Genomic DNA, 27,718 nt, shown 5'->3' on the forward strand with positions numbered 1-27,718 from the left:
GCTTCAGACCTTCCATTCCTCTTTGCCCCATTACACACTTCTTGACATTTCCATTATTCTAAAGTATCATATCTGTGCACATATCCACAAAGGCAGAAGGTGAAGTGAGGGAAATGCCACATTAGGGAACAAGAAGAAAAATTAAAATGTGAAAGGAAAACTGATCACCTGTGAGAAAAGCGAGATCCTCATTCATTGTTTTAAATTATTTTCCCTTATGGATACCTTTCAAATACTGCTGTTGTTTTTTTGTTAAAGCCTGTGAATCTGTCTTCTGCCATTGGCATTCTCTAGCAAGAATGATCACAAAAGCTTGTCCCTTGCTAATGCATCATGTCTGACTCTTCCATGTAACACTGTCTCCTTCTGCTTTCTTTTGGGGAAAGGTTAATTCTAAGTTCTGTCTCTCCCTATCTCTCTGATATCACTGATAACACAGTGATCTGTGTATCTGTCTACATGCACTCATGCTGAGTCATTTTGGTCCTGTCCAACTCTTTGTGACACTATGGACTGTAGCCAGCCAGCCTCCTCTGTTCATGGGATTCTCAAGGCAAGAATACTAGAGTAAGAATCCTTGTCTCTTACATCTCCTGCTTTGGCAGGCAGTTTTTTTTTTTTTTTTTTTCCCTGCTACTAGTACCATCATCTATCTAAAGGTATTTATATCTCAGTGTGTTGGAAATTTCTCACCTATGTGACTACTAGTAACACTTAAACTCTAAACATGCTTAAGACAAGTTGATGTCACCCGACTGAGTTTTAGTTTTCCACCATACATTTGTGCTCATGACAGGAAGCTTCTCTTCTGGTTGTGGTGCCGTAATGCAGTACCTTATGGTAGGAAGACCCAGTTTCCTTCCTCTTTGCCACCTCAGTCATGTCTTCCCATCTTTTGATGTCTAACTCCTATCTGCACTTTACTCAGCTCAAACTGACAGCTTCCATCTGGGAATTCCATTACCACTCACAGTAAGCCCTGGGCAACCAGTGTGCAACCGGGCACACAACTGCTTCAAGTGTGTCAGTTTTCACTTTCTAACTATACCGTGAGCTCTGTAAGGCAAGGGCAGGAATCTTGTATTTTTTCTGTGACAACAGTCTTGCATAATCATCTTGGCAATATAATGCAAGCTGAGGCTGTTGAAGACTCAGGGCACCGGGGACTGTATATATTAAAAGCACATGTTATAGCTTTTACATGTAGTTCTTTCTTGATTGTACACTTACACTGTAGAATTAAATTTTATGTCCACCAGTTCTATTTTTCCATCTTAAGAGTGTATTTTTTGTTGTTTTCTGTTACGATGTTAGTAGCTACTCCACCAAGGAGCATTTAAATTTGTTTTACCCAATTTAGAACCATGGAATCTTTTCTATCTTATCTTAAATTATCCATGCACCATCATAGAGACATTTCCATTCATATTTGGTGACTTTATTTTGTTTCATTTTGTTTTTGTTTTCAAATGTTTCAAGCCAAGAGTACTTGGCAGTTTTGCTTTAACTTTGAAAGCCAAAGAAACCCCTAAATGATAGTAACATAGGATCCCCTGGGCCAGTCAACATTTTATCATTGTGAATTTATTTGCTGAAGGCCCTTTATGCCTCTTTGCTTAATTTTTCAATTATTCCTGATACTGGAGAACTAGTAGAATCATTCATTTGTAAAGGATTTATACTGCTAATTTAGACTGTCTTGCGTAGTACTTCTGCTGGAACCCAATACTCTCTGGGACCTCAAGGGTCTTTGTACCAGAAGGTATGAGGTCAGGCCAGCCCCTCAGAAGGTGACACTAAATAACTATTATTGTTATTATTATTTCTTCTCATTGAGTTATCTTCACAATATTAAGTTGTTTTCCATATTTTTTGTGTGTATGGATGTAACCAATTTTGGCAGCAACAAATGTTATTTTTGACTCTTCCCTGAATTATCTTGACCTTCTGATTACAGCAAGAAGAAATGAGTCCTTTGGGATATATGTGGAAGAAATCCAAGAGTAAGACATAGAATACATATCTTTTTGGCCTCTGTCTCTCTGTCTCTGCTTAAACTCAGACCCTCTTCAGCAGTCACCTTTTTATTTGGCACTCATCAGAGATACAGGAGATATACACTTGGAGGCTGAAGGAAATAAGTTTACTCAGGAGTTTGAGGCAAAGCCCAAGGTGATTAGACATTTGGGTTGAATCTTGAAGGACAAATAGGATTTGACTACTTTAAAAGGGTATTCCAGTTAGGGTATGATGCTGTAGAGAATGGCCGCTCTGGAGGGAAGTGACAAGCTAAACAATGGTGGTTGGGTCTTGATGTTGAAGAGTGAAAAGAGCAAGCCAAGAAATTTGGTCTTCATCCTCAGAACAAATAGAAGCCATGAGAGCTTAGGAATAAGGCAGTGGGATCTTCATATGTGCCCCTTACCAAGCTGTTTCCAGTGTCAGAATGGCGACTGCTGCTGCTGCTGCTGCTGAGTCGCTTCAGTCGTGTCCGACTCTGTGCGACCCCATAGACGCAGCCCACCTGGCTCCCCCGTCCCTGGGATTCTCCAGGCAAGAACACTGGAGTGGGTTGCCATTTCCTTCTCCAATGCATGAAGGTGAAAAGAGAAAGTGAAGTCGCTCCATCATGTCTGACTCTTAGCGACCCCATGGACTGCAGCCTACCGGGCTCCTCCGTCCATGGGATTTTCCAGGCAAAAGTACTGGAGTGGGATACCATTGCCTTCTCTGAGACTAGGAGGTATTAAAAACCTACCACCTCTTCAGCTGGCCGTTCGGCCAGCGTTTCCCCACGCGCGTTCAACATGCGGATTGAAAAGTGTTATTTCTGTTCGGGCCCTATCTACCCAGGCCATGGCATGATGTTCGTTCGTAACGATTGCAAGGTGTTCAGATTCTGTAAATCCAAGTGCCATAAAAACTTCAAAAAGAAGCGTAATCCTCGCAAGGTCAGATGGACTAAAGCGTTCCGGAAAGCAGCTGGTAAAGAGCTCACGGTGGATAATTCATTTGAATTTGAAAAACGTAGAAATGAACCTGTCAAATACCAGCGAGAACTGTGGAATAAAACCATTGATGCAATGAAGAGAGTTGAAGAGATCAAACAGAAGCGACAAGCTAAATTTATAATGAACAGGTTGAAGAAAAATAAAGAACTACAGAAAGTTCAGGATGTTAAAGAGGTCAAGCAAAACATCCATCTTATCCGGGCCCCTCTTGCAGGCAAAGGAAAGCAGCTGGAAGACAAAATGGTACAGAAATTACAAGAGGATGTGGACATGGAAGATGTTTCTTAAAACATCTGTCTGTAAGCATTTCTTTTAAGTGCATCTGGAAATCTCCTTTGGAGACTTAGAACTTGTAAATTACTGATTTTTTTTTTTTTCCACATAAGGTCACTCAGATGAAAGGGGAGTAAATACTTCTGTCCTACATTGATATCTGCAGAACAGCAAATATTATGGATGCTAGGTTGCATCTCAACGTTAAACCTTCACTGAGAGATACACTTTTATAAATTATGAAAACTATGTTTGTAAATATAGAAGTGAATTGTGGACAGAAAATGGTCATGCCATTTGGTTAATGGCACTGGGCAGCATTTATGTAATAATGACAAATTCATGACTAGTAATATATATGAAATAAAATTTTCTTTGCAGTAAGATATTTCCTTTATTAATGTTCTGGATTGGACACAGCAAGGAAGTAACAGTCTGTATGATAATTAGCCTCAAGTAATATCTTTTCTTTTGATTTTAATATTTCTGGTTATGGTTTATTAGCATCTTAGAAGAACATAATGGCCCAATATATTGAAGCCTAATTATGTTGGACTGTTTTGATGTGGTTTAACTGTTGTGATAGTCATTTGTGGATGTTGAGGGTGAGTTGAACAGTCTTTCCTGGAATGGAACTGTGTAATTTCCACTTTGGAGAGTACTCAATGATAAGTTGACATTCCTAGTAGAATAAACTTTTATTTTTCCATGAAAAAAAAAAAAAAAAAACCTACCAATCCTCTGGAGGCTCTTTTGGTTCCACCCACTGCTCCCTCTCTATACTTGGGATCTAGAGATACTAATGTCTTCTCTACGAATCACTCCTCATGCTTCCCATACATCCATTCATACCATTGTAAATTAACTCTCCGTAACTATCTTGATTTTAGTGTGGTCAGCTGTTTCAAGACCTTGGCTGATACACCCTCCTTCACACTTCCTTATGATTATTTGTTTCTATGCTTGTCTCCCCACTAGCCTGTGAGCATTCAAAATGCAGAGTGTGTCCATTTTCCATTCATTTTCCTTCCTTTTTAATTGAAATATAGTTGTCATACAATACTGTGTTAGTGTCAGGGATACAGCCTAGTGATTCAACATTTAAATAAATTACAAATGATCTCCACATTGTCTAGTAACCATCTATCTCCATATGGAGTTATTACAGTATTATTGACCATATCCTGTATGCTGTACATTACATCATCCTGTGACTTATTTTAGAACTGGAAGTTTGTACCTCTTAGTTTCATTCATGTATCTCACCCATCCTCCACTCTGCTTCCCTCTGTATCTATGAGTCTGTTTTGTTCTATTTTGTTTGATTGTTTGTGTTTTAGGTTTCACATATGAATGAGATCATATGGGATTTGTGGTATTTGTCTTTCTCTGTCTGACTTATTTTACTTAGTTTAATGCACTCTAGATCCATCCATGCTATTGCAAATGGCAAGAGTTCATTTCTTTTTTAACGGCTGAGTAGTATTTCATTGTCTGTATATATATCACATCTTCTCTATCCATTCATCTATTGATGGGCACTGGGGTTGTTTCCATATCTTGGCTATTGTGGATAATGTGAACAAGGAGGCATATTTGTTGTTGTTGTTCAGTCGCTAAGTCATGTCCAACTCTTTGTGACCCTATGAGCTGTAGCACTCCAGGCTTACCTGTCCTTCACTATCTCCCAGAGTTTGTTCAAACTCGTGTCCATTGAGTCAGTGGTGCTGTCTAACCATCTCATCCTCTGTCACCCTCTTCTCCTTTTGCCTTCAGTCTTTCTTAGTGTCAGGGTCTTTTCCAGTGAGTTGGCTCTTCACTCATCAGGTAGCCAAAGTAATGGAGCTTCAGCTTCACAGTAGTCCTTCCAGTGAATATTCATGGTTGATTTCCTTTAAGATTGACTGGTTTGAACTCCTTGCTCCTAGGGACTCTCAAGAGTCTTCTCCAGCACCACAATTCAAAAGAATCGATTCCTTGGTGCTCAGCCTTCTTTATGGTCCAACTCTCACATTTGTACAGGACTACTGGTAAAATCAGTAAAAGGTCCATATAGTTTGGCAAAGTGATGTCTCTGGTTTTTGATATGATGCCTAGGTTTGTCATAGCTTTAATTCTATTTGTCATAAAGTGATGGAACTGGAGGCCATGATCTTTGTTTTTTGAATATTGAGTTTTAAGCCAGTTTTTTCACTCTCCTTCACCCTCATCAAGAGGCTGTTTAGTTCCTCTTCATTTTCTGCCCTTAGAGTGGTATCATCTGCATATCTGGGGTAAATACCCAGAAGTGAAATTGCTAGTTTGTGTGATATTCTAGTTTTTTTATTTTTGAGGATTCTCCATTCTTTTTTTCTATAATGGCTGCACCTATATACATTCCCACCAACAGCATGAAGGTTCCCTTTTCTCCACATCCTCACCAACACTTGTTATTTATTGTTCTTATGTCACCCATTTTCAAGTCTTTACTAGTTCAGCTGAAATTTGCCATTTGCCAATTAAGTTTTATTTGAGGCAGTGATTTCAAGTCAAGAAACGTCAGAGTTAACCAGGGTAGCTCAGGAGGACTTCAGAGGGGAGACTGACAAGCATCTGCTGGTTGGGGTCTATGAAGAGAAACTGAATGTCATTCTAGGAAGAGTGGAAGAGCGTGGCTTAATAGGAAAGCAGGAGACACTTGCAGGGGCCACAGGGTTCATCTCTCATGGGACACAGGTGGGTCATGTGGAGAATCAGTGGAAAGTACGTTTCGGAAAACCTACTTCCGGTCTAGAATTGTTTCACTTTCTAATTACATTTGACTCTAGCTAATCTTAGCATGATTTTGCTGACCCTTGAGCATTCATTGTAGTAAGGTAAGGAAAGAAGTTTCAGAAACTAACCTAAGCAGAAACATTTTCAAAACAAACAAACAAAAATTGCCATCAACCAACTTTTTTGAGTAATCATGGGTTATTACAAATCTTTAGTTTCCCCATTGTAATCACCAGCAGGATGTGCAGTCTCTGCTAAGTAGGATTAGGTGACCTGCAGTGGGATGTAAAAGCTAATGGTGCTGATTGCTTCTCTGTTTTAACTTTTGGAAGCAGAATCCTAAAAGACAATTTTTTGGCATGAATATTTTCACCTTCCCCGGTGAAAATATTGTGCTTTTCTATTGAGATACTAGAAGGTTCAGATGGGGGCAATAGGGAAGATGTAGCAGGTGTGTGAGGAACTAGATTTTTTGAAGGAGTATGTAAGAAACAGTTGGATAAATCTGGGTAATATGACTTTCAAAACTGCAATTAGATAATCCTAAAAACAAATTTCTCTTCATTCTCATATAAGGGCAACTCTGTGAAAACTTGAAAATTCAAAAAATTAATTCTGTAAGTATGTATAATCTCTGATCTCTTAGTCTGGACTTACATGTCCTAGGGAAGTATGGTGGTGTGTGTATGTGTGTGTGATTCCTGATCTCAGACTTTAAAAAGAAAACTAATATGCCATCCAGAAAGACTTTGAAACTGTCTTAGGAAATGGATGTAAGGGGATCTGTCCCACACAGACTAGGTCTAGGGGTTACTCATGGCCTTTAGCATCTTGCTGGATCTATGGACGACTCTCTGTCAAACAACTTTTCTTGATGAAGTCTCATATACAGATAATATTGTTGCTTTAAACAAAAGCTTTGTCTCTCATTACCCACATGTCCAAAAGTGGGGGGTGTGTTGAGTGGAGAAAATTCCAGCCCAAGTGTTAGGAGGTGTGATTCATGAACGATCTGTCTAAAGTGGACAGGAGAGTGAGTCTCTGGAGCCTGGGGGTGGTCAGTGAATTATAAGCAGGTTATAAAATAGAAACACTCAGAATAATCCTTTTCAGGAAAGTATCTTAATGCAGAAAGTGGGAGCCTCTATACCTTCTTAGAAGAGCCATTGCTGGGACTGACCCACTCCTCTGGGCTCCCATCTGCCCTGCGAAGGGGAAATTGTTTTTAGAGCCTCCCTGCATGGGTTATTTTCTTCCCCATTGGACAGGTCCCATGGCTTTAATGGATGTTATCTCACTACATTTTTTGAAAAGAAAAGCAGCAGGAGAGTTCTTATCCATGGTGCCCTTTCTTCATTTTACAAAATATCCCCACCTTCCCTCTCCTCCCAACACATATTCAATCTGCTTTATTTTCCTGTGTGAGGCCTCTGAAATAGGCAGCAAAGGATAAGGGGAAAAAATCAATATTTGAGAGTCAATAGAACTGAGTCTGAGTCCCGTTCTACCTGGTGAGCATTCACCTCTGTGAGCCTTCATATAAAGTGAAGATCATGACCTAGACAATGTCTGAGGCACCTTCTAAGTTCGAAAATTACGCAGTTTTCAGGGAAGGAAATGGAAAGTGTATTCCAACCTCTTTATAAAGATGGAAAGAGGATAACTTTATAATATTGGGTTGAAAGAAGTGTGCCCGTCTTCATGGTTTCCTGGCGTCCATTCACAATTAGATTTAAGCACATTTCAAGTAGAAAAACCCCTAAAGAAACTGAGTCACATGTGAGATATTAATTCCCAAAGCTTTCCTGACGATCGCTTTCACAGCTGAGTGAATGACATTTGATTTCTGGGTTGGAAACCTTAATTGTAATATCTTTTGCTTCCTAACATATCATGCCCACTTGGGTTTGTGAAACAGTTTTATAGAACTTTCAAGCTTTAGTACTTGATGTAATTTTGCAGGTAGATCACTGTGTTGAGGGAATGAGGAAAAGAGAAGTTGAAATGGAAGCCCACAGTTCTTGATTTTCTTGCTCAGAAATATGAAGAAGAATTTTTAAAGCCTGAAGGGATGCTGAATAGCAGCCTAAATCTAGGGAGAGGCTTCAGGTAGTCAGTGCCTTTGAATGTCATGCAAAATTGTATTGAGCTGTGAATATGTGCATTTTTTAGGGAGAGCTATGTAAATTTCAAAAGATTCTGAGAGGGATCCAGGACCCAGCAAAGGCCCACCTTCCTCATTTTGTATTAGAGAGCTGCATTAGAAAGCTGAAACCCCAAGAGGGAAAGTGCCAGAGAGCTTAGAGCCAGGACTTGAACCCAGATTGTTTTGCTTGTTCCTTTTGAGTATTTTGTAGATGACTCTAGACCAGATCTTAAATTTGCAATTCTTTGAAAATACGGTTCTTTATGTTTCTTTATATTTCTTTTGTCTCTTTACATTTAGTTGTAAAGAGACAAAACCATTCTAGCAAGAGATTTTCCAGGCTGCATCCCTGCCTCATGCACCTGTCTAGCTCCATCCCCCTTTGAACATTCCACGAGGCTGAGATGTTTCAATAAATACGCACATGCTTGTATACATCTGTGTTCACACATACGTGTGCCCATATGCACACGCACTGTATAATTCGCGGATGTCCTTGTGGCACTACCTCACACGCTCTGTAAAAGGAAGGCGATACCAATAAAAATGGTGAAATATTTGTTCTGGCTGAAAAAACATGGTCATGGGTTTCCTGTAGGGCTGAGTGTTATCTTCCCTCTTCCTTAGTACAGTCATGTGGACTGACTGAACTCTGCCCACCTGAGTATGGAGGACTTCTTACCAGGTAGAACTTGCAATTTTGAAATACAGTGTTCACCGTGACTGTTGAAGATACCCACAGATCTGAGGAAATATGAGGGCAGAAGGTCATTTTATTTAAAGGTGCCATCAAACCTTTGTATTGACAAATGAATGTCTGCCTTTGTTTTTCTTTCCTCTCCCATTGGGAAGATTAAAACTATACCTCAGCACATGCCGCCACGTGGAGGTACCAATGTATTGTGACTAGTGTCTACAAGAGGCCTCCACCCACTGTCTGTCAGTGGGGTTCCCAACAAGGATGGGGATTCTTAGGGCAGCTGGCCCAAGTGCTGGCATAGTCATTGAGCCTGTCGTCTTTTTCATGTTCCTACAGACAGCTGTTTTGAGCAGGGAAACCCACTGTTTCACTGGAGAATAACCATGTGATCTTGTTCCCTATAGAAATGAGCTCCGGGAGGCCCAGGTATATTGGACTGGTGGCCGAGCCGCTGCCCCATCACCAGTCTCAGGGCTCATGGAATTTAGAACTATGCGAGGCACAGAGAGCGCAGTGCAGTGTTGCCCTGTAGCTCATGGGAGGAAACCTCTGCATAAGCCTCTATAGTCATCCCTCTTTGCCTCTGTCCTTCAGCTTCTCTTTTCCCATGGCATATACAGTACACATTTGCAAGAGGTTATGCCATGTGCCACATTTGATAGTGGTCTCATTCCTAAAAATACTTGAATAAATTCATTTTTTTCAAATTCTTTAATTTTTATTGATATACAAAGGCTCTGAATATCTGTGATTTGATTAGAATCCTATTTGGTTTTTAATGCTCCCTAATTTCTATACAAAATAGCTGAGCAAGAGGAAATGGTCTCTCAAGCTATTGTGGGTGAATTATTTTCTTAAATGAACACTTCATTTTATTCTCCCCATCATTGTATTTGAGATATTTTTGTACATCAGCTTGGCATAGTGTGCCATCCACTTGAATGGTGTCCTGGCAGAGCACCTTTTCTTGGACTGTGGGCGGTTGCTTCTTTTGTGTCAACACTGATGGCTGTTCTCCAGCTGTACATTGAATCACCTCCTACTAACACCCTGAAAATCAAGTTTCTGGTTGTGAGCTGGGATGATTCCAACATGTGAACTGGAAAATGACAAGTCATGGGCAACGTTTCTAAGCATTTCTGATGGAATGAGAGCCTTAGAGTGCAGGGAATGCCATACTCCAACAGGTAGGCTTTCTCTAGTTTCAGGATTATTTTCTTTAATGTGAAAGCTCCACAGGTCAGGGGTGGTGCCAAGATCATTGCTTCCATGGCATTAACAATAAGTGACACTAAGGGGTTTCTCTGGGCTCATACCAATGACATGTTGATTTTGAATGCCAGTTATCCATAGAGCAGAGAGGAAACAGGCTATAAAAAGGGATGTGTATGCATGTGTGTATGCTAAGTCACTTCAGTCGTGTCTGACTCTTTGCGACCCCATGGACTGTAGCCCCCCCAGGCTCCTCTGTCCATGGGGTTCTCTAGGCAAGGATACTGGAGAGGGTTGCTATGCCCTCCTCCAGGGGATCATCCTGACCCAGGGACGGAACCTGGGTTTCCTGCATTGCAGGCAAATTCTTTACTGGGTCACTGGGTCACAGTCAAGCAAAACTCAAGTTCAGCAGTCCATTCTATGACTCTGTCCTTTCATGAAGAATGACTTTGAGGCATTACCACTGGAAGATGCTGCATGAAGGTGGATCCTCTCCTAGAATGTCAGAGTACAGAATAACCTTCTGGTTTCTGCTTGGGGAGAAAAAAAGGCTCTTTTCTCAACCTTTTTCCTAGAGAAAACTCCCTTCACTATCAAGAGACAAGTGCTGGACAGAGATGGGAAGAAGGGAGCCAAGAGTCTTGTGGCTCAGCCATAGGCCTCCCAGGCTCTTGGATTTCCTGCAAAATGTGACAGTGGCAGAGTTGAATGTGTGCTAGACTGAGAGTAGGAGGCCTTCTGTGAGATCTTGGACTTCAGTGTTCCCATCTGTAAATGAGAAATTGGAATCAGCTCTCCATCAGACTCTAAATTTCTATGACTTTGCCAATCATTAAAAAGGGAAACTTACACAACTTTGCCTTCTGAGGAAAGAGAGAGTATGTGGGAACTGATCCAGTTTGAAGTCAGTAATTAATTTATTCCACATACACATAGTCATTCTGTAGAGTGTGCCAGACACTGTGCAAGGCTCTGCAGATGCAAGTCTTGAGTCATGAACTCAGAGTCCTCTGAGAGCTGATGCCCTAATAGACCACATCTGTTTCTGGACTGAGACCACAAGGTTGCTGGGGTGTTAGAACAGGGCCCGTGGCCCTGTCTGCCAGGCCAGATTTATAAGTCCTTTGGTCCAATTCCTGTTTTGAGTTCACAAATGCCATTGATCAAATACTAAATTTAGCAAGTCCTATAGGCTGAAAATATAGTGATGAGTAAGGGCAAGGGCTCTTGCCCTCTAGGAACTCCCAGCCTAATGGGAGATGGAGGCAAAATGTGACCTGATGTGGTCTATAGTTGACGCAAGGGCCAAAGTAATGGAGAAGGGGCTCCGGATCCAGTGGAAGTATAGGGAAAGACTGGTAAGTTAGCAAACAGAGCAGGTGATCAGAGAATCTCACTTGAAAAGCAGAGTATAGAATCTTCCAGAAGCTACTTCTTGATTGTTTGATTTGGGCAAAGTTCTACAAAAATGTACCAAAAACCTGCTTTGTGTAAAACCTGCACCTCATGCGAGGTAGTTGGAGGTTGCAGGGTGAGGGGAGGAGCTCTGGCCCCATGAAATCAGATGGCAAATTTCAGAGAGGGCCTGACTGAGTGCCTCAGATGGTATGCCAGGTGTGACCTGTTTACTGCCCTTAGCAGTTTTGCCCTTTGCTTGAGGAGACAAGTTCTTTATCCGAACTAGTAAACATTCAAATGATATTCAAAAATTAAAACATGATGGCTTTGACAATAAATTCCCTGGATGGTCAGGAAAATAAAGCATTTGCCTATAGACTGGAGTAAAAAGGAAATTACTTCAGAGCCACTCAGACTTGAGTTTTCAGCTCCAGTTCACAGTCTCTGGCTGAGAACAGAAAGCCTTGACTTTAGTTCACTGTATGTAGAGCCAGGAAGGGCAACCTTGTCTCTTAGAGCTGCTGTGAATTGAATTGGGGTTCTTGCAATGTGGAGATGGAGGGGCTTATAGGAACAGCTCTTATATTCAGATTAGATGGGTAGATTGTGAGTCATTTCTTCGTTCCCAGAATACAGGGAAAATTTTCCTGAAAGTGGTGCCGAACTGAAGAGAGTATGCCCCTTCTTTGAAACTGGAGTCTTTCCCCAGTTGTGAAGTACCCCCGGCTTTGTGTGCCCTCGATTTCTTCTCCTTCATTCCTTAATCCCACTCTGCTCTCTCTCTCTTTAGTGTAGACCTTGGGTTCAACACTCCTTATATGTCTGGTTTCTGGAAGAAGTTGCACTGAGACATGAGCTGTAAGGCTTCTGTTTCTGATTCAGCCATAAATCATGCATTTGTTCTTCTGGGTTGAAATAGAGAGGAAGAGGCAGAGTGACGGAGGAAGAGGGTAGATTTATTTTCTCTGCAGATTTAAGAAGTGGAGGTTGCTCTGTGAGGTTGGAAAGAGCTCTGGCCCAAAGGATTCAGAAGTAAACTGAATAAGCCAAGAGCCCAGTCAAATGCCTCTGGTTCCTTAAAATGGAATTTGTTACAATAAACAGAGTGAAGGTTATCTATGGCTTCTCAAACATCCAGATTGGCAAAGCAGAAATATTATCTGTTGGTTTAAATTATGCCAAATTTTGTGTGACCTAGGAAGTAGATGCTTTTAACACTAAGCAGAGGCTAAAGAAAATTCCCTTCCTAATGACTGCATGTTTGATTAGGGGGGCCACATGGTAAGTCCTTTAAAGTCAGAGCTCTAAGTGAGGAGAAGTACTGAAGGCTTCAGGGATGGATGCAAGCTTGAACTCTGAACTGTGGCCTCTTATGTTAGGTAGTACACAACTCATGCAGCTGTACATGGTATTCTAGGAGGTCAGAATCTGAATAGGTTTTTTAAAAAACTGAATTGTATTTGGTAATCAGATTTGGAGAGGAGGCTTTCCTGGTAGGTGACTAGCATGAGCACAGGTATGTGGAAGGGGCTGTGACCTTGAAGTATGTGGAATTCAGGGTCTTTGAATTCTCTTTAGCTGTACTGTGTCTGTTGAAATCTCATAAATTGGGCCATATTACTGCTTCTAGTATCATAAATATACTGCTGGGTAGGGAGAACTTGGTGGGAAGTTGTGGAACTGTTGGGCCTGACACATATGGTGCCAGGAGCTCAGTATAGACTTGGATTCTTATTCTCTCTTCAGTTCAGAAATCAAGCTACTCACCGATATTTACTAAGCTCTTTCTATATGCCCGGTGCATGTTGGGCAACAAAGGATAATAAAAGAAAATATAGTTCCCGCCCGTAAGAATTTATCTTGGGAATTCCCTGGCAGTCCAGTGGTTAGGACTCTGTATTTGCACTGCTATGGGGCCTGGGTTCAATCTCTTAAGTTCAAACTAAGATCCCTGGTTGGGCAACAAGTTGTGTGACCTCCCCGCTCTGCGCTCCTCCTCCCTTCCCCCAAAGAAAAAATTCTCTCTTGGTGAAGAAACAGAATTAGACTATATACAATCTAACATTAAATTCTATGGTAAAATTCATCAGGACCTCAGAACTTCGCGATGGGAGCTATTAGCAAGGCTTTTGAATTGAACTTTATGAGTTGGGTTTGAAGATGGAGTGCCATAAGGAGGATTCTGCGTCTACTTCCTAGGGGGCAAGGAGGAAAAAAATGGGCTAAAGTTATTTAGGATGTCCAAGAAGATCCATTTTACCAGTCCCTTCTGTTGGTACTATTTAACTTGGTCATTTTCTTGGGACTGGGGTTCCAGATATCTGAAGCCTTTTGACACTACTTTTTTCTTCCAGTTGTATCAAGATATAATTGACATATAACATTCCGTTTAAGGTGTACAATGTATATATTCATTGTATATAATTCAATACATGTATATATTGTGAAGTGTTTAACACAATATGGTTAGTTAACACATCTTTCACCTCCCATAATTATCATATTTTGGTGGTGGTTGTTATGGTTGACACTACTTTTGGGTATTTGGAGAAGGCAATGGCAACCCACTCCAGTACTCTTGCCCGGAAAATCTCATGGACGGAAGAGCCTGGGAGGCTGCAGTCCATGGGGTCACGAAGAGTTGGACATGACTGAGTGACTTCACTTTCACTTTTCACTTTCATACATTGGAGAAGGAAATGGCAACCCACTCCAGTGTTCTTGCCTGGAGAATCCCAGGGACAGAGGAGCCTTGTAGGCTGCCGTCTATGGGGTTGCACAGAGTCAGACACGACTGAAGCGACTTAGAAGCAGCAACTTTTGGCTCCTGCTAATACCAGTGTTTAAGATCTTTGTGTGATTTGGGCCTGTGGTGCTTTCTAGTTTATACTTCTTTCTTGCTTCATTGTCCCTGAAGGTCCATGGAGTCAGCAAGATACACTCTTCTCCAAATCTGATTATGAAATACAATCCAGTTTTGTTTTTTTTTTTAATCTGTTCAGTTTCTGACCTCCTGGAATACCATGTACAGCTGCATGATTACCTGACACAGCAGGCCGCAGTTCAGAGTGCAACAAGCTTGCATCCATTCCCTGAAACCTTAAGTACTTCTGCTCACACAGGTCTCTGACTTTAAAGGACTTGCCTTGTGGGTCCCCTAATCAGACATACTCCTCTGTTAAGCATGAAAATGGAGTCAGGTTGACACATTTACTGCTCTGGTCAATCAGCACAATTTCCATCTTTCAGATGGCCTTTAAAGTTGAAACATATTGTTTCTGTTGCCAGGCAGATGAGGAAACTGAAACTTAGATAGGCAAAATGACAGCCTAAAGACACACAGATGCCCAGTGACAAGGAAACTGCAGCCTCTCTGGGCCTTCTGTTTCTTCATCTGGGAAGTGACAAGCTTGAAAGAGATGATATTGGAGGACCCTCCCAGCCCTCCATCCTGAATCTGCATCTAAATACAGCTTTCCTGATTCTAAATAAATGCATCTTCCATTACACCAGGCTGTTTCTTTGTCTGAACAAAGGTGATTTGATTCCCCAAGTCAATAAACAAATTAGAGAAATAGTGGAGAGAGAGCCTGGGAAACAAGGGACAGCAGATGAGAGAAGAGGCCTGAGAGGAGGATAGGGAGAGGAGGGAGGCTCCCAGGGAGCTTTCTACAAAAGCCAGAGCAAGGCAGGCTGAGCAAGTAGGCAGGAGAATTGCAGCCTCCACTGGCCTTTTTCATTTTGTGGTGTCATTTTCATTCTGTGGCGTCATCTGCCTGGGAATCTTCTAATGGGTGGGAGGGGGCTTAGGGCAGACGCTTTTGCAGGGAGAGAAAGGCAGGGTCTCTGGAGCAGGTGCAAGCAAAGCTACAATGCAAATACTCAGGAAGGATTTAGGGACTCGTTGGAGGGGCAGTGGTGAAGCCTATCCTGGGAAAATACAGGGACAAGTCAGCAGCTGGCTGAAGGGCGAAGGTGATTGAGAGGAGAGGGAGGGAACCCACAGGGAGGGGTACGGTGGGTGGCAGGGGATGAAGTCTCTGGATACAGGCACTGGTAAGTTTTGTATCTTAGCAGTACCTCTATGCGTACCTTTACTAGAAGGGACATTTCCCACTGATATCCTGATATCAAGACCAGACAGAAGCCCCTTCTCTGAACATCTGAAAAAAGAAGAGGTTCAGATTCACCACAAATGAATCCTTAGCTGGCTGCTGTTATAACCTGCCACAGTCTGTGTTCAGTGGAATAGAGCAGCTCAGTTCTCATCTCAGAGTGTCCTAGTCTTAACAAAGAAGCACATTCTCAAATTTTTTAAAAATGCCTCTCAGATTTGTCCTTTCCTCCTCCATGGGTCTTTTTGCCTCTTTCTGGTCCAGAATGAGCAACACTGTGTGTCTTGCTCTTGGTTGACAAGAATGCATTAAACATGGATCCAGCCAGTGATTTAAGAAAATGGATGGTCTTCTGGGGCTTGTTCTGTTTGGGGTCAGATGATTATATTGCCCCTGGGTTAAATCCAGACAACACACAGGGACCTCCAGGTTTATCTTGTGCATTCCCTCAGTTGACAGGAAACAGATCTGCACAACAGCACCAGCCCAACTGCATCATTGAGGGTAAAAGCAAGAGGCCCTGGATCCAAATGACTTCATGTAGGAATGAAGTTAGAACCAAAGCATTTACTGCTCACAGAGACACACTGCGTTTGAAAGCTGAAGCCTTAATTACGTTCCAGACCAGCCCCCTCATCAGACAACTGCAGCCCAGACTGGGCAAATGACTTCCCTAGGGTCATATGGTTAAATACTGGGGTCTCAGAAATATAATATCCAGTCTGTGTCCTTGTGCATTGGACCTTCCAAGTGCAGAACTCAGCGCTGCACTGAGTGTTGTGCCTTAGCGGTTAGGTTAGGGTTGGTTAGGGTCAGGTTGAGGACACCGTGAACATTCTTTAAAATCAGAGAGTCATCTTGATCTGGGTTGAACATGGGTCTCAGTCAAACCAGGAGATGCACTATGAGTGGCCACACTTTCCAAACAGATGTCAGAACACATGTGTCTTCCTGAGGACAATGGGCAATAAGATTATGTGACCTTTTGAAAACCAACAAGACACGTGTACCAAGCAAACCTGAGAAATCTGGCTTTTAACGGGTCTTGGAAATTACAGTCTATATATACAGAATATATTGACATCTTCCAAGAATAGAAAGATTATTGTATATGACATATATTTTGTTATTTATTTGCCATTTGGCTTCAATGTAGTTAAGTGTTTTTGGCCACTCACCATCCATGTGGAATTTCATAAATTATCACATTTAATTCTCTTTTACAGCAAGATTGATTGATTTCCTAAAATAGTATAAACATCTGGGAAGCGGCAAATTGGATTCAAACCTTCATCTAACTCTGCATTCACATTCTTGTTTCTCTGTGGTTGCCTTTCGAGAAGCAGGATTCTTATTACTGTAGGGATATTTTATTATAAAGGGCTTCACTTATAAAAATGAATTTATTCTGGTAGAGATTCAGAGGATCATAAAGTCATTGAACCTTTAAAAAAGAAGGACTTCAGAATTTGATCTCAATCCCCTTGCTTTGCAGACTAGGAAGTGAGGCAGGATCTGGGAAGTGACTTTGGCCATGTCAGGCCACACTGAACCAAGGCTCCCAGAGGAGTGAGCTCTCAACTCTGATGCACAGACTCCTTGGATTTAAAACTAGTGGCCCTTGGGGTAGTAACCAAAGGTTGCCAAGGCACAGGTGTCCTTAGTGGGTTTTGTTTAGTTTCTTAACCACTACTCCCATCCCCCAGTGATAATAGGCACTTTTAACAGGATTGAAATCACCCCTGCCTGTCTTTTACACAGTTAAAGGTGGCCTGCAGAGAGCTCGGAGGCATGACCTATTACTTCTTTGATATTAGCTGTCTTCACAAAAACATTTGTAAAAATATTTTGAGATTTCTTTTCATGAAAAAAAAAACCACACACACTCATACACACAATCTCACCAGCCTAACAGGATTAGGTTCGGTTGTTAGAATACTCCTCTCTACCATCTATCTCTGTGAAAAAAATCCCTTGGAGCTCTAATCATTGTTTGTATCCATTTGCATTTGCTTTCACTTAACAGTGTCATGATTACTTTGCCATATTTTCTTCTCGATTTTAATGAGCAGATAATATTTCACTGAGTGAATATAGATAAAAATATTTTAATAGTCTGCTGTTATTGGATTTTTGAAAGCAGCTGAGCAATTCTTCTGTAGCTTTTTATTTCTGGGGTTGTTTCATTAGGACAGATACTTGAGAGTATGTGTCTTGTTGGTTTTCAAAAGACAAATCAAAATGCCATCTTTAGCTGGGGGTGGCCGATCACCTGGTTTCGCTTGGGCAGCAATACCAAACACCGGATGTACCCACTGCTCTTCCCCCCTCTCATCAGAACTTCTAAACACTTCCCTGTTACTCGGTCAGTTGAGAGTACGGATATGCTTCTTTCCGTCTCATCCTTCCTCCACAGAGTTGGATCTTTTTTTTTTTTATAGTAAGGCTTACTGTATATGTTTCCTTCATTGCAGACCATCACACATTTTTGGAAGTAGATGGAAGGGCAAACAGAAAGGAAGCCCTGTCTCTCATTTCATCTGTATAACCTCCCAAATGGGGGCAGAGGGCACCCCTGTATTATGGCAGGAAGTAGGCCCCCAGAGGTGAATCACCCACTCAGGGCCCATAGTGGGGGCAGAAGTGAGACTTCCACCCAGAACCTTGTACTTGGAATCCAGTGTTTTCTCACAGCACCATACTGAAGTATGTTTTCATGTTCATACCGAGGCCACACATGGGGCAACCGTCTTGTTCAACTTTGGCTCAGGTGATAAGGCTGTTCTAGCGTTAAAGTAAAGCCAGCAGGCGGCAAGTGGATACTAAGAATTTCCATTGAGAATGATTCGACTGCTTGCAACCTACCGGTTCCCTTGGGAACAAGATAAATTATAATGATCCCCAAGCAGCAGGAAAAGGTAAGGGTCCAGAGTCAGGTTAGGGCACACAGGATCATTCTTGGACAAAAGCTGTTGTACTTGGTGTCCATATTGCTCACTGCTGGGGATGAATTGAGCAGGCACCTGGAAGCTGGACCAGGCCTACCAGTCCAGGGGCTTAAGGAGGCTGGCTGAGTCACCAGGGCGTGGCCGTGGTCACTGGTGGCCCTTTCTGGCCTGTCCAGCAGGAGGACATTCCCACTAGGCTGGTCCAGTCTGGGCTTGAAGCCACCCAGCTAAACGACGCATGGCAGGCGGGCAGTAACATGGTTGGAATTTGGGTTCTGGAGTCCAAAGCTGAACCTACAGCCTTGTGGTTTCTATGTTTCAGGGCTTTAGTGTCTTCTTCAATCACACAAGAGAGTTGAGAATTATAAATGTTCAGAGGAGGACCCTAGAAGGCAGTGGAAGGCATGGCCGCCTTAGTTTCCTAACGTCCGTGGCTTCTGATGAGATGCGTTCCTGGCCACCAACTCTGAGAGCTCTCGCACTTGCTCATTCTTTTTCTGTTTGGCCTGAAACTGTGAAGTCCAGCCGGGTGTGTGCGTGTCTGCCCTAAGTCTGGCATTTCTGAATGGAAGGATGCGAAGGGGGCTTGTTTCCCTGACAACCTGTGCACACACCAGGCACAACTTCAGAAAAACTTCCGTGATGTGTGGGGGAAAGTAATGCAGCACTAGCAGCTCTGCTCACTCTCATTCACACACCACGTTGGAGGCCAGCCCCGAGTGCAGGCATGGGGAGTGCACAGACGGGATGACTCCAGAGTCCATAGTAGTCCGTTTCCAGGGCACCTGGCGTGGCGTACTCTGGGGCCAGCACAGTGCCTGGCACATGGACGTTATTCAGTTAACACTTATCTGAAGGACTGACTGAAGCTGTAGTCCCTGACTGCAAGGAACTCACAATTTAGTGCAGAAAGGCTGGTGGGTTACTAGTCACAGTGACATTATGGTAAGTGACTCAATGGAAATATATACTTGATAACTTGGAAGCCATCAAAGTAACATTTGCTTTCACTAAAGTAAGGATTACAATTTCTTATTGACAGGTAAGGATTCTGCTTCCCACAGGATGTCCAAAAAGATATATTGCTTCCCACAATGATATATTGACTCTGGAATCAGCCTGCGCTGGTGGAAAGCAGTCTGGGTTGCAGGTAGGAAGACCTCCGTTCCAGACCTCACTGGCTGAATGGCCTCAGGCAAAACCTCTTTGTGCTACAATTGTTTTCATGTACAAAATCAGAACGTTAGCTCCTTCCCTGCAAGGCCTTCTTAAAAGCCTCTGCTGGCTCCCCGGCGCTCACAGAATAAAATCCAAACTCTGCAAGGCAGAAACCAAGCTCTCCACAATCTGAGTCATCTCTCTTTCCATTGCACCTGGTATTTTGGTCACAGCAGTCTCCTGAATTTCCTTAAACTTTCTTTGTCCTGCTGTGCCCCCATGGGCCCCTATGCAGTGTTCCTTCTGCCTAGAGTAACCTTTCAAAATTGGCTTCTCCAGAGGCTTCCCAAGCTCAAATGTCTCCTTTTTTTCCGAGTAGAAGAGTTGTCTCCTCGCCTGTGGCTGGCCCCATGCTCCTCTAGGCAGCTTTCTAATGGAGGATTTGCTTCATTTCACGTTTCTTGTTTATGCACTTGTCTCTCTTCTCCCTGGCTTCTGAGAAGCTTTGGATTGCTCCCTCCTCTTCCCCTGTTCCTGACATATGGTTTGGTGTTAAATAAGTGCTTGTAGCATTGTTGAATATACTGAAATAGACTGCCTCCTCGGTTTCTCTCTCCACCCATGGCAGAGGAGAACCATGGGTGGAGATGGTGAAGCAGATGTCAGTGTTCAGTCTGTTTAGAATCAAAGCAGGTTAGCCAGGGCATGGATCTCCTTGGTGTACTTGGGGATGTGTGCGCTGTCCACAGCTATGAACACCTCCCTTGGGGATCCATACCCACATCTGTAGCAGCACAGCTCCTTCCAGAGTAGCTCTGTGTAGAGCAGAAAGGCAGAAGAGACTGTCATTCCCTGGAGCCACTGTCCAAAGGATATCCTACTCTTCTGATTTAATTCCCACTTAGCTCTCCCTTTTTTCCCTTTGATTTTCTCTTGTGTTCAATCACTGTGTGTTGATTGAGTCACCACATTTATCAGTACAACAGCGACTTCTGTTTTGCAGAATGGAATTGTCCAGGTTGGAGTATAACTGATTTGGAGAAGTTCTGGCCCTTTCATTTAACTCAGCAGCCCCATCCTCTTAGGGAGTGTGAAAACAGAGTTACTTAAGCTCAGGCTGTCTAATCCCAACTCTGTCATCACCAAGCAGTTCCGGGTAGCATCAGGGAATTCAGAACTTCCTGAGCATAATAATCATGTTGCTTCCTTTTCACTCTCTTCATAGCATCCAACACCCCTGCACCTAATATTCATCAATTTAAATTCGTCTTCTAAAATCATTGTCAGTGGATATTTAACCACTGACTAGCAAACAAGTTCCAGTCAAAATGTGAAAGAGTAAAGGTTGTAAAGTTAGCTATTCATCCTGAAATTCCTTTCAGAATTCACCATGCCATGGACAAAGGGCTTGGTGTTACGGTTGGGACATTAGAGTGCAGTCCTGTCTTTGCAACCGATGTCTCCACCCCTGCTCTGCATCTGGCCACCTTCTCCTGCTGGTCCCTCTGAAGAGGTCATAGGTATCAGCCTGAAGAAGTGAACCTTAGCTTGCCCGTACAGTAGCTACATCTAAAAACTGTGGCCAGGCACAATGCATGGCAGAAGCTCCTCTTCCTTTTGAACGCCTAGGTCTCTGATTGAGCTGTCCTCAGTGCTTCCACCCCTCAGGAGACATGTATGCATGTGGCTCAAAGTCACCAACGATTGTTTTCAGTTTGGCTATAGAAAGAAATGAGAATTTACCTTTGCCTTGCTCCTTATGTGTTATTCACTAGATAGATCGTTGCCTACTGAAAATATCAAGCAGACTATAAATCTTAGACCATTTAACAGGCTAAGAAGAAATAAATATCCCTAGGTTAGATTTCTTGCAGGTGATATTCATAAAAAAGATACATGCTTCCATCTATCAGAGGGAGAATACCTAACAAAAGAAAACCAACGGTAGCTTTTCCCTCCTTTTTCTGGCAATAACGATTGTATTTTAAGAAAATAATTAAATAGATGAAGAGCACACCTTTAACTGAGAAAGACACAGATGGCATTTCTTTGTTTATGCCTGGCTCCATCCTTTGTTACTGAAAACAATTGCTCTGTGATGAGAACTCGCATCCATTGGTGACATTAGTACCATATATTGAAGGAAAGGCATTCTGTATCCTGGAGCAGCAGGACAATACTACCTGAGGAATCATTCTTAGGTCAAGGAAATTCAAATCGTACTGCAAAACAGACTCTTTGCTTTTGAGCTTTTGTGCAAGGGAGAAACAAGAGTAATCTTTCTTAGCCAGAGTGCCAAAGAAGTAGAAGGGAAGATAACATGAATGTTAGAACCAAAACGATCTTGGAAACTAATCCTCTTGATTCACAAATAAATGATTTGACTTTTCTTTTCATCACACTGCTTGGTTATTATAAGTTCTTGAGGTAAGCAATGTGATGAAGACCATTTGGGTATGGATTAGTTGAATCTAGGAGAAAAAATAATACGTGGTGAATCCTAGTAAATAAATACTTTGGTTTAATAGCAACCATAGCAATAATCCCAGATGGCTGAGAAGATGACTCCCCAGGGACCTGGTAAGAGGCATTACTCATTCTCTCTTCAAATTCCATCCAGGTTCCACTTTTCATTCCTGTCTGAATCTTAAGATCAGTTATTGGTGGCAAGAGGGTGAATTTTAAGGCTACAGCTCCCTTCTACTTCTTGGTTCCTCACCAGAGTTCATTCATCCTTCAGTGCCCATCCCAAGCCTTCCCTCCCTTGAGCCCCCGTCAGAGCGCATCCTGCCTTCCAGAACCTGGCGCACATCGTCCCTAGAACACTCTGCTCCAGTACCTGCTCATTTGCTTCATGTAACATCACGTGTAGAATTTTGTATGATTCACTTATATGGCCATTTCCTGTGGCCCATATGGTTTGCTAGACTCTATCCTCCTTAACTTAAGGGTCTCCAATAACATTTGTTTCTAGTTTGAATACTATCGCACCACTAGCCCAGGACCTCCATAGAGCAGATGCTCAACAGGTATTTGTTGGTGCATTTCTTGATTGCTCTTCTTTATTTCTGAGAGCCTAACATACTGTTTCAACGGATTTGTCCTTATTTTTGCTTCTGAAAGACTCATTAAGTGTTTAACACTAGCAGACTATCTTTCTAAGTGACAAATTGTAACTTTTGACTTGTCTCCTCCGCCTTCCTTTTGTCTTTCCCCAAGTATTGCTTTTCTGAGGCAGCTGGAAAAGAGAGGAGGAGGAGAGAAGAAGCAGAAGCAGGGGGAGGAAAGAAGGAGAAACAAGGGAAGGGAGTGGCTAGGGAAGCAGATGAACCAAAGAGGTAGAAAACTACAAGGGTAGTTGAGAACCTGGGCTTCAGCACAGGAAGATGGAGGAGGCAAAAGCATCTTGGTCTTGGTGTAGCCATGGAAACCGCACTACCCTCCACCAAGAGAGGGGTACAGACTCTGGCAAGCACATCACTAAGTCAGAGGTGTTTTTTTTTTTTTTTTTCACTTCTATTCAGTAATTTGCTCTGTCTTACTCTGCTCTGTCCCGGGTGTGGACATTAAATAAGGTGTGTTAGATTATGATGACAACCTGAGATAGACATATATACTGATTGTTTCCGTATCAGGAAGTTCTAGCATATCTATTTCTAAAGGAATTGCAGAGGTTTATATGCACAATACAGAATTCAACAGTTATGGGAAAAGCAGAAGTATCTAAAAGGAGTGGGCGCTACCTGGCCCCTTCAAGGCTCTAATTGTCTACATTGGGGACTAACTGGGTCTGTAAGTTTGCTGGAAACTACAAGGAAAAAGGAAACTTTTGTATAATCATTTTCATTAACAGACGGCACAGATTTACCTGCAGAATATTTCTGAAATTATCTTTAAACAAGAGTTGTCTCTTATAAAGTAGACAGTATTTTCAAGTGCAGTTTAGTAATGACAGAAATCCTAATCAAGCAGATCACTTTCAAACTGACCGCTTAAAAATGTACAGGATATATGATTGAATTAGAAATTCAAGAAAACATTTCTGAGGTAGAATGAGATAATGTAGTTCATCAACTTTAGGGCAACCCTCATCTGACCCACTTATCCCAAGATAGTTATGAGGAGAAAGGGAAAAAACTAATTTTCTGGGTGATTCAGGTTTCTTGATGCAAATTTACTGAATGGCACAAATAATAACACTAGGAAATAGTAATAATGCCCCTTCCTTTTCTGTTCATTCAATTATTCTTTGATTTCTCAAAGTTTACTGAAGCAGCAGAGTAGAGCAGAGAAAGTATGGGTATATGGGTCTTAGCCCACAGCACTGCTGCGTGTTAGCTGGGTGATCCAGGACAAGGAAATTCGTCACTACGGGCCTCAGTTTCCCCGTCTGGTAACAAGGAGTATCTACTACCTTGTTGTTCCAAGGATTAAGTGTCATTATGAATGAGCAAACGAGTAGCATAGTATTTGAGATTTAGTAAGTGCTCAGCAAAATGTTAGTTGAATCTTTTTGTAACAGAATGCAACTGAAAATGCGATGTCCTCTCTCGAGGAATTTCAAGGGAAGCCATAGAATTCAAAAGGAGAGTTCAGGTAGCATGCTTTTCACTGTTTCAAAATATACTTGGTCCTTTGGAGTCTCAGTGTAGTTGCCTTTCTTACTAAGGCAGAAAAATTTTAAAAAATGGTGGGAAGTCAGTCCAGAAAGACTTCCTCACAGGGCTCCCCATCCTCTCCCTGCTGCCGAGCCCTGGCCCTGGCACAAAGGCTCACCCCATTCAGCTCTCTGGTTGCTTTGTACCTGTTGGGCCTGCCCCTATCCAGGGCCCCTTTTGGCCTTTCTTTTTTTCCTCTCTCAAAAGACCCCAAGGGGGTCCCAGGGCCCAGTGGCTGGGCTCCCAGGTTGCCTCACAGAGGCTATGTTGTCCAATAGAAAGGCATGTGGAGTCCCAGGGTGAGAGAGAGGAGGACATTATCAATCATGAGCTGTGAAAAGCCAGGAGGGAGAGGGCGAGCCAGCGAGAGCAAGGAGGACTGAATTGAAGTGGAGGGTTTTTTTTTTTTTTTCCTGTTCCTGTTGTTGTCTTCGTTGAAGGGAGCGTTCTTGGACATCTGCCCAGACACATGCTGAGTTAAAGAAGCAGCAGGATAAATTCTTAAAGAATGAATTGGGAGAAGGGAAGGAGCTGGGGGTGGGGAGGAGTAGTGAAAAGGAATCAGGGAATGATTCCAACCCCCAGACAAAGGAGGCCCCTGCAGATCAGCCCAGCCCCAGGCCGGCCTTTCTGTGGTTCAAATATTGGTTTGTTTAGCACATAATCCAGGAGCACCAATGCTCCCTAATAGCTGCTTTGGACCCACAAAGGGGCCAAGGAAAGAAACTACAATTTCTTGAGCTTACTCTTTGTATCCAGTGCAGGCTGAGAATGCTCTGGGGGACATTTCTCCTCCACTCCATTGGCCTCGGAGGTGCTTGCTGGTGAGCACACAGCTCAGGATGCAGGAATAGTGGTGATGTGAGCATGGGCTCAGCACTCATGGTGTGTTCTATTTGGTAACAAACGTCTTTTTCTTTTTAAAGAGAAGAAACTTATAAAAAAGCTCTTTTGGAGCCTATAGTAGGAAATCAAGAACTTCCTAATTAAAGAATGCTCAGTATGGTTTCCAAAATGAGAGAAACAAGGTAAGATCTTGTGGTTGTGGTGGGACAACTAGATTCTAACTACATCCCCCCATCACTGGACAGAAACTGCCTATAGAAAGGTCAATGGAGATGTACTTGTGTTTCCTATTTATTGTCTTTGTAATGAAATTCCCTAATAGGAATTATGTTGTTCGCTGCCTCCAGACTGAATAGACCAGACTTCAGAATAGGACAGTTGGTGAGCATCAAGCAGCCAAAGAGCCCATGATAGCTCATTTACTCATTTTTTGGTGGTTGTTGCAACATGTATCTCTCAGCTATCCAGTGGGTATTCATTAAAGGCCCTTTGTGGCCTGACCTTATGTGAAGGCCTAGAGAGATAACAGATATATTGAGCCCTTAGCCTGGTGAGTGCAAGCCTAGATGGTCAGCATTTTCAGCAGAACTTAACAAACTTTTCTCTTCCTGGGTGCGTAGTTTCCTGCCACAAAAAGTAAATGCACAGTTTATAGAGACCATGGGGGAACCAAATGTTATAGTTGCAATGTAGTAAATCCAGCAGCTCCTTGAGCTGAGCAAGCTCAGCTTGTATTTGTGTTGTATTTGTTTACCCCCTAGGCCTCCAACTAGCTTCTCCATGAGTATGCACCTTTCTCTCCAGTTTAGCAAATGAAAACTGGAGAGAGGGAAGGACAGTGGACATTTATAAAAGCATTGCAAATTCAACCCTTGGGACCTTTTATTAATGGCTTTAAATGAAGAAGGATAGGCATGTTTCCATGCAAAGCATGGAAGAGTAAAAGTGATTTTTCAAAACACAAACTGGGTTGTATTATACTTTCAAGTAGTCACATCTCAAAATGTTCTTCTAAAAAGGCTATGTACTAAATCTTGCTGTTGTTGAAACTATGTTTTGAAATACTCTTTTTGGTGTTTCTAAGTCACTGGTTTTTTAAAAAAAGAGATACCATTCTAGTGGTTTCTAACTTACATAGCTGACTTTTTCCAACAGGGCCCCAGGGAGCTACAGTTAGGAAGTGCTGTTATGCAGGTTCTCCATGGCCTTGTCCCATGCAGTAGAAACAATGGGACTCAGTGTCTGTGAGCAGCTGCAAGTCCTAACTTGTCAAATCTGGCAATGCTTCCTTAACCATAAGTTATCATCGATGTAGTGGATGAAAGTTCAGATACCACTAAACCAAGTGTCTTTTTGAATATGGGGATGTTGAAGGCAGCTGAAGAAATGAGGTGTTTTTGATCCGTTCTGATTTGGTTTTAGTTATTTTGAAAATTTTTCTTGAGTATTGGCTACTTTTCCTATTCTATATAATATGAAGGGTTGGACTGAAAGAGGGTAGATGAAAGAAGGAGAGGAGAGAGTAACAAAGAGGAGTCTCCACTGACCTGGGCTTCACATCTTCAGATCTGCTATGAATTGAATTGTGTCACAGAATTTATATATTTAAGCTCTTTCTTCTGATGTAACTATATTTGTAGTAAGGAAGTAAAGTTAAATGAGATCTGAAGGGTGAAGCCCTGAGCCTATAGGATTAGTGCCCTTACAAGAAGAGACACCAAGACCTGGTTTGCTCTCTCTCTACTATGTGAGGTCCAGCGAGAAGGTGGTCATCTGTAAGCCAAGAAGGTAAATTTTACAAGAAACTGCACCCTGTGGGAACCTTGATCATGGCTTTTGAGCCTCCAAAACTGGGAGAAAATAAATGTCTCTTGCTTAAGCCACCCAGTATATGGTATCTTGTATGGCAGCTAGAGCAGATTAAGATAAACCTTTTTCCAGTTACTTCTATCAGATGAGTGGAAAAGAATGATCAGTAGTCTCTTTCCCAACTCCTTCCAGAAGATTGACTCTATGTTTCATGACAGAGTAGAAACTTGGTGAATAGAGACAAATAGGTCCCACTACAAGACCTGTAGATCCATTCTTAAGACTTTAACATGTAACAAATGTGGTTGCCAGTGCATTTTCTCAGTTCTCCTGTTTGCAAATGCAGCACATCTTATAAATGTTACTGATACACTCTATTGCATTGGTGACTTTAAAGGAATTTTCTTCCTTTTGATCAAGTATAATTCTATTGATCAGACTGAATTCTGCTGATAAGATAGATCTAAAATGAATTTATTTAAACATATTAAGTCAGCTGAGCAACTGAAAATACTTGAACTTTAAAAAAAAAATAGCTTAGGAGGAATAAGAATTAGTAAAATCCTGAGGCTGGTCACATTCCAAATTTCATTCTGGCAGAAGAATAAAAACCGTAATCAGATTTCTGTTTTGATAATTCGTTATTTTTATAATCATTGGACACCCACTGCATGTTTACCACCATGG

The 27,718-nt window shown here is 42.2% G+C and overlaps 2 protein-coding genes across 4 annotated transcripts in view; both read left to right on the top strand.

Moving 5' to 3' along the window:
- SETBP1 (SET binding protein 1) overlaps positions 1 to 27,718 on the top strand; it is a 412,206-nt gene that overhangs the window by 136,152 nt on the left and 248,336 nt on the right. For 2 of the 3 annotated variants that reach the window (XM_069569051.1, XM_069569053.1), the window contains exon 3: positions 19,603 to 19,710. The exons of the other annotated variant lie outside the window; for it this stretch is intronic. In XM_069569051.1, the coding sequence (XP_069425152.1) occupies positions 19,603 to 19,710 (108 nt within the window). The remainder of the gene's footprint in view (positions 1 to 19,602; positions 19,711 to 27,718) is intronic. 3 annotated transcript variants of the gene reach the window in all.
- LOC138428376 (probable ribosome biogenesis protein RLP24) lies at positions 1,058 to 3,668 on the top strand. The gene is made up of 2 exons (XM_069569055.1): positions 1,058 to 3,310; positions 3,398 to 3,668. Exon 1 carries the CDS (start codon positions 2,808 to 2,810, stop codon positions 3,297 to 3,299), a length of 492 nt encoding a protein of 163 aa, XP_069425156.1. The 5' UTR covers positions 1,058 to 2,807; the 3' UTR covers positions 3,300 to 3,310; positions 3,398 to 3,668.

Source organism: Ovis canadensis, chromosome 23 (assembly GCF_042477335.2).
Source record: "Ovis canadensis isolate MfBH-ARS-UI-01 breed Bighorn chromosome 23, ARS-UI_OviCan_v2, whole genome shotgun sequence".
Taxonomy (NCBI): domain Eukaryota; kingdom Metazoa; phylum Chordata; class Mammalia; order Artiodactyla; family Bovidae; genus Ovis; species Ovis canadensis.